The following is a 12541-nucleotide window of genomic DNA, read 5'->3' as shown; positions in this document are numbered from 1 at the left end:
AAGATGTCCAGTCTCTTTACGAGAACTGCTACACCCTGGGACCATTCGTAGCAGCGAGTGCAGTAGTAGGTGAGGGCTCAACCACTACATTCCCATAATCCCATAACCTTTTTTTAATCTTTCTCTTGAAATGCTTTTTATTGTTGTTTTTTGGGTTGTACGGAAGGCTAAGAAGCCTTCCGCATCCTGGTTGATTTGGCGGGTGGTCAAATTCTTTCTTGAGAAGCGCCTAGATTAGAGGTTGTGATGAGGTCCTTTAGTATGGGTTGCAGCCCTTCATACTTCAGCACCTAGGAGTCGCTCAGCATCCTAAGAGGATCGCTAGGCTCAGTAAGGAAGACGTACTTAAAAAGGCAGAGTATTGGTTCAAGTCGACTTCCTTACCAGGTACTTATTTATTTTATGTTTGTTATTTTGAATAACTGCTAAAATGAAATACGGGATACTTAGCTTCTAATGTTAACATGTATGCTGGTCTCCACCCACCCTCCTGGGTGTGAATCAGCTACATGATCATCGGGTAAGATTAATATTGAAAAATGTTATTTTCCTTCAGTAAAATAAATTTTTGAATATACTTACCCGATGATCATGAATTTAAGGACCCTCCCTTCCTCCCCATAGAGAACCAGTGGACCGAGGAGAAAATTGAGTTCTTGTTGACAAGAAGTACCTGAGTACCTACTCGACAGATGGCGCTGTTGTGTACACCCCCACCTGTATAGCGATCGCTGGCGTATCCCGACCTTAGATTTCTGTCGGGCAACAGAGTTGACAGCTACATGATCATCGGGTAAGTATATTCAAAAATTCATTTTACTAAGGAAAATAACATAATTTTAAACCAAAATTATTTTTCCATACAATCCCATTGTTTTTAACATTTTTTTGGGGTAAAGTGAAAGTCAAGGAAAATTCTTGGGAGTCTTTAAATAATTTCTGTTGTGAACAAAATGGTTCCATCAGTTTCAGACACACGTTGAGTTCTGAGTCTTGTGAAGGTCCACACTGATAAAGCTAAATTTTGGCAAGTCATAATTGTCAAGGTTGTCCCATGTGTGCATAATGGCATCTTGTTTTATACTTTTGGGTTCAAGAGTTGCAGAAGACTGGGTAAAGTGACCTTTTCTTCTGTATTGATGCTCTCTTCAATGATATTTTGTCTTCTGGGGATATATCTTGGTATGATCTGCATATGGCTGTTTCTCTGCTTAGCTCAGGATAGCAACTACTAGCAGAAAGGGTTTTTGAAGTTGTTCCTTATTATTTTTTTAGCTAACTCACAGGACCTGTCTTTTATACAGTTAGACCTTAAAATTTGCAGGGGTTAAGTAAAAGACATGGTAGCATATAGTATGTTGAAAAAAAAAAAGTAATTGCTCTTCTGAATGACCATGGGGAAGGCTGTTTTTATATGGTCCTGTGTGGTTCATAATTTTTGGCTGATGAAGAAACTAGATGGGCCACCATTGAGTTGGAATGTTTAGCTTTAGTCTGGGCTATGACTAAATATTGCCATTACTTGATATAAACACTGAATTCAGTAGAAAACATGTCTCCAGCATTTGAAAGAGAAAGTTTCACCCTGTGTCTTTACTGCAGTGTGGCGTAGAGGCAAAGAACATTGCATCCCCGTTGCCCTTTCATGTTCCCTCTGATCCACCCAGTGCCCAAAGATGGCATGCTAAATGGTGAAACTCATCTTCCCCTCAGAATAATAGTAGCTAAGGCCATAGATGCATTTTCATATGTGAGGACGTAAAGTACGTAAGATCTTATGATAGAAGAAATTCTCAACGCAGCGTGAGAAAACCCCTCATACGCAATTCTCTAGAATGTTGTCAACGGATTCCATGGTCATTGTTGTGATCTCTTATAATTACCTACTCTACTGGAAAATAAGGATGATTTATACACCAATGATGACCTTGTCCTGTACGGTCCCCAGTCAGTCTTTCCCTCAGCTATGTGACGCAATTTATTAACACTCCTTCATGGTAACCGTTGTGGTGTAGAGGCAGTTAAGCATTGGATTAAACAGACTGTATGTTGGCACTAATAACAGGAGCTGCTGTTATGCAACGAGTACCATTCTCACCCCTTTGAATCAGTATTAGCTGATTTCTTCAGTGTTACTTGAAAATCTTTCATGGCGTATGTTGACAGGCTGTCTGGATGGCATGTGGTGGTCAAATTTGGTACTAATGTTACAGCAGCAGGAACAACATGACATTTCAGCCACATCTTCCGATACTTAGGTAGTCCAGTATAGCCAAGGACAGATGGCGATGAGGTGTTCAACATGTGAACTGGAGAGAGAGCTGCATTTGAAGGCCTTCACAATGGTTTCCCAGTCCTTTCCAGTTAACTGGAGCTTGGTGATTTACTTGTTGCCGATTAAGATCAGCACCTCAAGTTTACACAAGTGATGCCATTAATCTCACTGGAAGATTCTATATTTTTGGAATGACGACAGCTCTTCCTTTTCTGGGGAGAAAAAAAAAAGTGTGATAATTTCTGAAGCTGTTGGTAAATTTTTAGCAGTTAAAGCTTCTTTTAGTAAATGTGAATGAGATTTCTTGGAACAATGGTCTCTCCAAAGAAACTTATGTTGATCCATCTGAGGATAAGAGTGTTTCAATTTCATCTTGACTGGCTTTTGGACAAGTAATCCTACCTGACACAAACTTTTATCCCCCCCTTATTCAAAACCAGTTGGACTTGTCAAATGGTGGGATGACCACAGTGGTTTTTCTCAAGGAGTTTGCTGGAGATAAATGTTCCAGACCTTCCCCTCTTTAGTGATGCTTCCCAAGAATGGTAGGGAACTACTAAGAATTATGTTCTCGGGGCATGGAACTGGACGAAGCAAGAGTCATCACTTTACATAAATTGCCTAAACCTTTTAGCAGTGTTCAAGGTAATTTACTCTCTGGAATCACTAGTGGTAGAGAAATACATTAAGATTTTTATGTAGAACAAGATATGAAAGTAGAGAGGGACCAGGTTGGTGTCATTATTCTGTATAGCAGAAGAGGTACTGTGTTGACATGGATGGTAATGAGGGAATCTGACTGTTGCATCAATTCATCCTTAGGAAAATCAATATTAATTCCAATCAATTGAGCAGGAAGCGGTATATCCATCAAAAGAGTGGTTTCTTCATGGGTTACTTGATTTGGAGTTTGTGCGGTAAGCACAATACAAGCTATAGACATTTTTGCAACCTCCCTCATTAGGAAAATTGAGGTGTTTTGCTCCCAGGTCTAAGATTCTTTGGAGTGGAGAGTAGATGCCCTGTTACAGGACTTTTATGCCTTTCCTCCATTCTCATTACTTTGAGTGGTAGCTAGCAAGTTTCGAGTATCACTAAACAGGAGGAGGACTAGTAACACTCTATTTGCCACAAAAGAGGTGGTTCATGGATCTCTGGCCTCTGTTGTCAGAAAATTCCCAATAAGGTTACATTGCAGGACCAATCCTCTCAGATATGGTTTTTTGGAAGTGGCTCATTGAAGCCCCACATGCTTCAGCTTACTGCGAACAGACTAGCCACCATGTCCTCAGAGAGGAGGTAAGGCCCTTTAGTCTCTATTTTAGCTTTTAAAAGACATTATCAATAATTCATATAGAAGTCAGTGATGTGTATTCTGGTTGGCACAAATCCAGAGAAATTTTATTAAACTTGACTTGTTTAAACATATTGTCAAACTTGTTGTATGATAAGAAACTTTGTGACTGTTAAAGGTTAACACTTGATGCTATCTTCAATCATATTTGATTTGATTTATCCACTTCAGGTATAGCCACAGATGTTTTCAAATCTTTTAATATTGAGAAACCTTCTGTCACTTGGTGAGTTCATTAGAATTTACATGTCTTGCAGTAATTGAAAAGGTTGATAGATTGTCATTTAAAGATCTTACAAACAAGACTTTTTCCTTTGGCTTTGGCAAAAAAATTTAGTGAAATACAGGCCCTTTCCAATAATGTGAGCTTTGCAGCTGAATAGTTGGTTTTATTAGCGAAGTTTCACAGCCAAATATGATATAAAGACAAAATGTTTACCTCATTTCCCATATTCCATTTTTAGGTCAGAACATGAGTTGAGATTGGGAAGATAGGTTTCTATGTTTGTTTAGGGCCTTTAAGGTCTATGGAGACAAGACAGATTTTATTGGGAGAATGGTCCCTAGCATGTTTTGGTTAGGATACTGAATCACCCCTTTCCAAGAATGCTATGTTGTTTCTTATTAAAAGCTTAGTGGCTAAAGAGTATGTAAGTTGGATTTAAACCATATGCAGAACTTCAAAGTTAGGTTTCATGATATTAGGAATACTACATTTATTTACTAAAGAGTATGCCAAGATGGATTTAAGCCATATGGAGAACTTGAAAGTTAGGTTTCATGATACTATGAGTGCTGCTACTTTTTGTAATTTCTTCATAGGTCTGCCTTTAGAAAAGATCTTGGCAGCAGCTCAGTTGAATATCAAATTGGTATTTACAAAGTACTGTACTACTGTACTTGAAGTAGACCTGGTTTTCTTATAAAGATGATGGTAATTAGGACCTATTGTAGAATCAGGTGAAGTTTTAGTTTAATTCAGAATTTGTGTGTATTGGGTAGATTTGTATTAATTGTAGGCTAGGTTAAGAGTTGCAGATTTTTTTTCTGCCCTTGGTGAGAATTTTTTTTTCTGACTGAAATCATGTCGTATTATGAAAAAAAAGTGGGAGTGTCTCTTACTTTTCGTTGAAGAAGTAACTGTACTGTAATACTTTTTGAGTTTAAAGATGAGCTCTTTTCAGTTGCTTTATGAAATGTTTTAGTTTTAAGAAAGTTTCTTTATGCTCTTTCCCACTTACCACTTCCATGTGAGTGCGGTATTCAGCAAGGTGAACCCTAGGGAAGGTTTGTTGAAATTTTGATAGAATTTGTTATTTCAGTACTTAACTAGTTTTATCTTGCAATAGAAATTTTCCTATTGATGTGCTTCACCTTTTTTTTCATTTTTGTATTAAACTTTTTTTTTTTAATTTTTTTTTTTTTTACATCTTCCAGGTGTATACATTACAGCCTTTCATTAAGCAATATTATTATTTATTTTCTTCTTCTAATGTTCAAATAACTTTAAATATAGTAAAGAAACCTCCTACCTTGAAAGCATGCTGCCGCTATTTATATAAGACTCCATACATGCCAGTAATAAGTGAGATGGCATACCTCTAGAATAATATTATGCAACTACAGTTCTAGCTGGGTACCCTTACCCAGTATAAAATCAAGGGGTGGTGCCCAGTGCCCAGTTCATTTTTAATTGTTTACTTTTCGTCCAGATTTCTGGGTATTCCACCGTTTTATCTTTTTGTATAGTGAATGTTGGAGTGTGGTCAGCATTTGGACACTAGGCAGTCTGCATGCTACGTCTGGCCACAGTCCGCAAACCACTACAGTGTTACCTAGCTGATATCATTTACAATAGGGTGTCTTAAGTGGCATTGCCAAGCCATAACAAACTTTGGTGGAGAATGTAATTAAAGTTAGGTGAGGGGAAATTCATATCTATTCTTAAATGTTAGGGGTAAAAAATTTGAGGCTTAGGCAAGGAAGCAAGGTAAACACAACTTAAGTGTTGAAATTATGAATTTTATTAAGATTCCATTTTGCTAGGTCTAGTACTTTTGGAAAGAAGTGAAGAGAGTAAGGAAGGCTGGTTCAAGAATTGAAGAGACAGTGAAAGATGGAAATGGAAGGTTGTTAAAAGGAGAGGAGGCAAGGAAAAGGTTGGCGGAATATTTTGAAAGTTTACTGATTGTTGAAGATAATAGGGAGGCAGATATAATTGCTGTTGCAGGTGTTGAGATGCCAGTGATGGGAGATGAGAATGAGAGAGAGATTACAAGAAAGGAAGTGAGGAGGGCACTAGATGAAACGAGAGTAGGAAAAGTATCTGGTATGGATGGTGTGAGAACTGAGATGTTGAAGGAAGGGGGGTGTGACTGTACTTGAATGGATGGTGAGATTGTTTAATATGTGTTTTGTGTTGTCAATGGTACCAGTAGATTGGGTTTGTGCGTGTATTGTACCACTATATAAGGGTAAGGGAGATGTGCATGAGTGTTGTAATTCAAGGGGTATTAGTTTGTTGAGTGTGGTGGGAAAAGTGTATGGTAGAGTAGTGATTAATAGGATTAAGGATAATACAGAATGCAATCTTAGAAGTACAGGGTTGTTTTAGAAGAGGTAGGGGTTGTATGAATCAGATTTTTAGTTAGGCAGATATGCTAGAAATATTTAGCAAAAGGTAAAGAGGTGTATGTTGACTTTATGGATCTGGAGAAAGCATATGATAGAGTTGATAGGGAAGCAATGTGGAATGTAATGAGGTTATATGGAGTTGGTGGAAGGTTGTTGCAAGCAGTGAAAGGTTTCTACAAAGGTAGTAAAGCGTGTGTTTAGGATAGGAAATGAAGTGAGCGATTGGTTTCCGGTGAGAGTGGGCTGAGACAGGGATGTGTGATGTCGCCGTGGTTGTTTAACTTGTATGTTGGTGGAGTGGTGAGAGAGGTGAGTGCTCGAGTGCTTGGACTAGGATTGAAACTGGTAGACGAGAATGACCATGAATGGGAGGTAAATAAGTTGTTGTTTGCGGATGATATTGTACTGGTTGCAGACGTGGAAGAGAAGCTTGGCTGATTAGTGACAGAATTTGGAAGGGTGTGTGAGAGAAGGAAATTGAAAGCTAATGTGGGTAAGAGTAAGGTTATGAGATGTACGAGAAGGGAAGGTGGTGCTAGGTTGAATGTCATGTTGAATAGAGAGTTACTTGAGGAGGTGGATCAGTTTAAATACTTGGGGGTGTGTTGTTGCAGCAAATGGTGGAGTGGAAGCAGATGTACGTCAGAGAGAGAATGAAGGATGCAAAGTGTTGGGGACAGTTAAGGGAGTAGTAAAAAATAGAGGGTTGGGCATGAATGTAAAGAGAGTTCTGTATGAGAAAGTGATTGTACCAACTGTGATGTATGGATCGGAGTTGTGGGAAATGAAAGTGACGGAGAGACAGAAATTGAATGTGTTTGAGATGAAGTGTCTAAGGAGTATGGCTGGTGTATCTCGAGTAGATAGGGTTAGGAACGAAGTAGTGAGGATGAGAACGGGTGTAAGAAATGAATTAGTAGCTAGAGTGGATATGAATGTGTCGAGGTGGTTTGGCCATGTCGAGGGAATGGAAAATGGCTGTCTGCTAAAGAAGGTGATGAATGCAAGATTTGATGGGAGAAGTACAAGAGGAAGGCCAAGGTTTGGGTGGATGGATGGAGTGAAGGAAGCTCTGGGTGATAGGAGGATAGATGTGAGAGGCAAGAGAGCGTGCTAGAAATTGGAATGAATGGTGAGCGATTGTGACGCAGTTCTGGTAGGCCCTGCTGCTTCCTCCGGTGCCTTGGATGACCGCGGAGGTAGCAGCAGTAGGGGATTCAGTGTTATGAAGCTTCATCTGTGGTGGATAACGGGGGAGGGTGGGCTGTGGCACCCCATGCAGTACCAGCCGAACTCTGTTGAGTCCCTTGTCAGGCTGGGAGGAACGTAGAGAGGAGAGGTCCCCTTTTCTGTTTCATTTGTTTGATGTCAGCTACCCCCCAAAATTGGGGGGAAGTGCCTTAGTATATTTATGTATGTAGTACGTAATTATTCTTGTTACAGTATTTTCTTTGAGTATCTGGTTTGTATCATAATCTATTAAAAAAAAAAAAAAATTTTCCTTCTCAGCATTGGAGAGAGTATCGATATATACTATGGAGTCATTGGTGAACTCCTTGTTTCTATGATCAAGATGTCTTTTACTCAAGAAGATGATGAGTCGGGATGGTGTGCAGATGGTGCTCAGACCAGAATCATGGCATATTGTGTGTTAACTACAGTTTTAAAAGTTTCTCGTGGACGTCATGCGCCATCTAAAGTGTTAGCTAATTTGATAGTTAAAGACATTCTGCCTAGGAATCAACAGGTTACATTGCAGGTGAGAGTTCAAAAGTTATAGTACATACCTATATGTCAGGGTGACCGATATATGTATTTTGGTCTTCAACTGACACATGTTGAATTTACATTTATGCTGCCCCATTGATTACACTGTTTATAAAGGTTTTGTTCCTATATGTACATTTTTCCTTTAAGATAGGGAATGTTTTCAGTGCAGCTGGAACGGTCATTGAAATAGTTATCGAGGTATTTAATATAATAAAATTACAAATAGTAATAATGATAACTATAATAATAACAGTAATAGTAATAATAATAATAATCTTATACCGAATCGTTTTGTTCATTGTAACCTACCCAGCAATGTAACATACTGTATTAGTAATGTCTACATTAGCTCCTTCATCAGTAGCCCTGCCCGGTGCCTGTCAAAGTCTTCACTATTGGCCTTGGTAACAACGAGTTTGGCCATACTTTTGTGTTCTATCTAAGGCTAGTTAATCTTTTTCTTACTTTTTAAATTGAAGCAAGATTGTAAATGTATTTTGGACACTGCTTCATTATCCCATTTTTACGTAGTTTAGGTTGGGGCCTCTTTTAAGCGTATGTTTGTGTTGAGAAGTGAGAAGGCTAAGTTTTCCCTTGTAATATTTTTGGCAAGCCTTTGATTTGCCAGAGAGAATGTTTAGCACTTTGCGCTTCTCATCACGTATGCTTCAGGAGCAGGGACCACGGGTACATTGAGGAAGTTTTTCATGAATTTTGAGTGGGAGATGATCGCTGCCCTCCAACATGCTCTGGAAGTTCTGGTTTACAGACCGCCACCAACGAGTGACCTAAGCAAGGCTTGCCTTCCTAGGGCCATGCAGGTAGGTTCTCAATGTTTTGAGGAAATGGGCAAGTTGGCCTACCTCGCTCCGGTGTCCTCAGTGACAGTATCAGTGGTGATACCAGTGATTTAGCGGTGATCCCAGTGCCAGCAGTTTCATTGACTCCAATATAGTACAGTACCATTGACCTTAGTGGTGATCCCACAAGGCTGTTCCTCTGCAGGAGTAGAGTGCTAGTGGAAAAAAATCTTAAGAATGCTGAGGTGTAGAAAAATCTAACAAGCTGGGAAGGTCAATTGTAGTCATAAGTAAGGTTCTTGCCAGCACCACTTTTTCCTTGGGGGGAATTACCCTGGGTGATTCCCACAGTACCACAGCTCCCCACCGCCCTGTACCATGGCTCTGTGCCAGGCGGGTAGGTTTCATCGCACAATGAAACCTATGATATCCCAAAACATATTGGTGCTGATGTAATATTCATTATGAAGATATTTTGTACAAATTAAGAAATTGTATTATTATTATTATTATTCTTATTATTATTATTATTATTATTACTTGCTAAGCTACAACCCTAGTTGGAGAAGCAGGATGTTATAAGTCCAAGGGCTCCAACAGGGAAAATAGCCCAATAAGGAAAGGGATGAGGAAAAACTACAAAAGAAGTTTAAGAACAATAACAACATTAAAATAAATCTTTTTTCAACTATAAACTATTAAAACTTCAAAATACAAGAGGAAGAGAAACAAGATAGAATAGCGTGCTTGAATATACCCTCAAGCAAAAGAACTCTTAACCCAAGACAGTGGAAAACCATGGTACAGAGAATATGGCACTACCCAAGTCTAGAGAACAATGGTTTGATTTTGGAGTGTCCTCCTAGAAGAGCTGCTTACCATAGCTAAAGAGTCTTTTCTCCCGTTACCAAGAGGAAAGTAGCCACTGAACAATTACAGTGCAATAGTTAACCTCATGAGAGAAGAAGAATTGTTTGGTAATCTCAGTGTTGTCAAGTGTATGAGGGAAGAGGAGAATGTATAAAGAATAGGCCAGACTATTCTGTTTACGTGTGGGCAAAAATAAAATGATCTCTAACCCGAGAGAGAGGGATCCAATGTAGTACTGTGTAGCCAGTCAAAGGACCCAATAACTCTCTAGCAGTAGTATCTCAACAGGTGGCTGGTGTATAAACGATACTCCTTGTTATTTGTATGTGCGCATATTGTCAATACAGTAGCGGTATTTTAAAATCAGCGGATCACAACCCAAGGTAAACAAAACAAAAAATTTAGTGATAGTTGATTGTTAAAAGGCTCCTTAAATTGAAAAATAGAATAGAAAATGCTTTGGTAAAGCATATGATATTCTATGAATCAAGAAAATAAAATACTGTAATGATAAACAGTAAGAAAATATTGATAAAATATGACCAAGATGATTATAGCATCATGACACAGCATAATATATTTACAGAAACCACACATTTGGAGCTAGACATACTTCCAGATAGAGTTATGACCCATTTCTCGGTCCCTATCTCGGTTGTAAGTCTAGTACTATCTGTACCAAGAAGACCATCATCACTTTTGTTTTTGGCATTGTGGGGGCAGCTCTATAGTTATGTAGCCAGCCCAGCTCCCTTACATGACATTATACATCTTGTCCATGGCAACGCGTTTGAATAAATCTGGACGAAGGGTAAAATGACTGATCCTGCTGTGCAGAAGTTATCATATAGAACTGTTACATGCTGGATCTGTCACTGATGTTGGCAAACTACGTTTCTGAGCACCATTGTTATTAGACTAGATCTGTAAGTTGTAGTTCTTCCCCATCCTCCCTTTTCAAGTTGGAGGATAGTGGAATGTACTGCATATCTTCCATTGGCCATCCTGCATTGGTAATTTTATTATAGGTATGCAGTTAATTCTAAGCCATGTGTTCTCCATCATAAGTACCAATACTATACAGTAGTCTTTAAGTTTAATTCCATTTATGACCAGATTGTGGAATGAACTTCCTATTCAGGCAGTTGAATTGGTGGAATTTTAGAAGTTCAAACTTCTAGAGAATGTTTTTCTCATGAAGTGGCTGACATAAGTATCTCTTCTTATTTTAAATTATATATGACAGATCTATTTTAACATTGTTAATGATATTAGAATATTTTATATTGATTATTTGTCACTTTGTCATGTATTTTATTTATTTCCTTAGTTCCTTTCCTCTTTGGGCTATTTTTCCCTGTTGGAGTCCTTGGGCTTATAGCATCCTACTTTTCCAACTAGGGTTGTAGCTTAGCTAGTAATAATCTTAATGATAATCATGATAATAGTAATAAACTACATCAGCCCTTCAGGGAGAGAGATTCCTTCATCTACCAAGTACCAGGTACCAACCAGTTACTGGCCAGATTCTAGCAGCCTACTCATCCATATGGTGGATAGAAGGTTGCTGGCATAATCTCCTATGCTCCTGTATGGGAGCAAGAAGACATGCATTTCAAGAGGTAGGGCAACTTGCCTGCACTCACCACCTGTCGTTAGCTACCGTGTTAATGATTTCAACAGCTATTTCATCTCCGCTGAAGATATTCCCTATTTTAAACTACTCAGGTTTTTATTCAAAGAAAAAACATATTTCTAATTTTTTTTTCTAAAATTAATTTTTTTCCTCTGTTAGAATTAATTTCTATTAGTATTTTCTTTTTTCTACCAATTTGTAAAAGTGAAGTCTGGATTGAAATTATTTGCAGTTTGTACCTGATTGGGTTGATAGTATTTGTACATTCTGAACCTATTCCCCTTTGAGGAGGAGGAGTTAGTGCCTTCAGTGCATCTGCAGTGTACTGAAGGCATTTCTTAGTGGTGTCTGCAGTGTTCCTTTGGCCCCTAGCTGCTCTTGCTTGATATCCTCTTGCTTTACCTCTCCCTTTCCCTTTCTTTTGTCTTGCTGTGCAACCTCTTTTAACTTTTACTTCATAGTGTAACTGCAGGGTTTTCTCCTATTTCCACCTTTGTGCTAAAAGGCCTCACACAGCCCCAATGCTGGACTACATAACCAAAATTTACAAATCCAATGAAATCCACTAATGAACCTATCAATCATGATCTGCTGTACTTCCAAGTAACAGCCCTTCAGTTACTCTTTTTTTATCACTGATCACAACTAAGGATATTCTCTTGAACAATTCTAGATCTGTAAGACATCTTTATAGTCATTCCTTCCTGTGACTCAGCTGTGATTGCATGTATAGTCTCTCCCAGGGGTTAGCCTAATTAGTGCTTTTTTGTGCTCTTTGTGCCTCCCTTTTTCATTATGCTCTACACTTTTTGTCCCGTCTGTCAAATTATTGTAGCTTACTGTATCACTTGCCAGATGACCATAAGGTGTGATACCCATTTGTATTATTACATGCATTTGGTTTCTGTGATTTGTCGTCACTTGTAGAAAAATTAAATGAGCTTTCCTCTTTTTGTTTTTTTTCTTTAGGGTTATTCAATTTTTACAAAACCGTATGTTCTTTTCTGTCATATCTTTGCTGAGTTGTTATATTCTGTAGGAAAGTATGTTCAGTTTTCCCTCTATTTTTTATATCATCTAAATTGTTATAGAGGGTTTTTAGGTAACTAAATTCATAAAAAAACCTTGGGAAAAGCCATTTTTATCTCTCCTTGTAAGGAGTTTTTAGTAGTTGTATCTTTGAGGATATATCATTCTGGAAC

General features: G+C 38.4%; 1 protein-coding gene across 1 annotated transcript in view; it reads left to right on the top strand.

The window, feature by feature from the left end:
• Positions 1–12541, top strand: part of LOC137654559 (proline-, glutamic acid- and leucine-rich protein 1-like) — a 120721-nt gene that overhangs the window by 59901 nt on the left and 48279 nt on the right. Inside the window, exon 9 of the mRNA XM_068388289.1 lies at positions 7773–8022. Coding sequence (XP_068244390.1) covers positions 7773–8022 — 250 coding nt within the window. The remainder of the gene's footprint in view (positions 1–7772; positions 8023–12541) is intronic.

Source organism: Palaemon carinicauda, chromosome 15 (assembly GCF_036898095.1).
Source record: "Palaemon carinicauda isolate YSFRI2023 chromosome 15, ASM3689809v2, whole genome shotgun sequence".
Taxonomy (NCBI): Eukaryota; Metazoa; Arthropoda; class Malacostraca; order Decapoda; family Palaemonidae; genus Palaemon; species Palaemon carinicauda.
The sequence above is the reverse complement of the archived record's forward strand: the minus strand, read 5'-3'. Positions and strand labels throughout refer to the sequence as shown.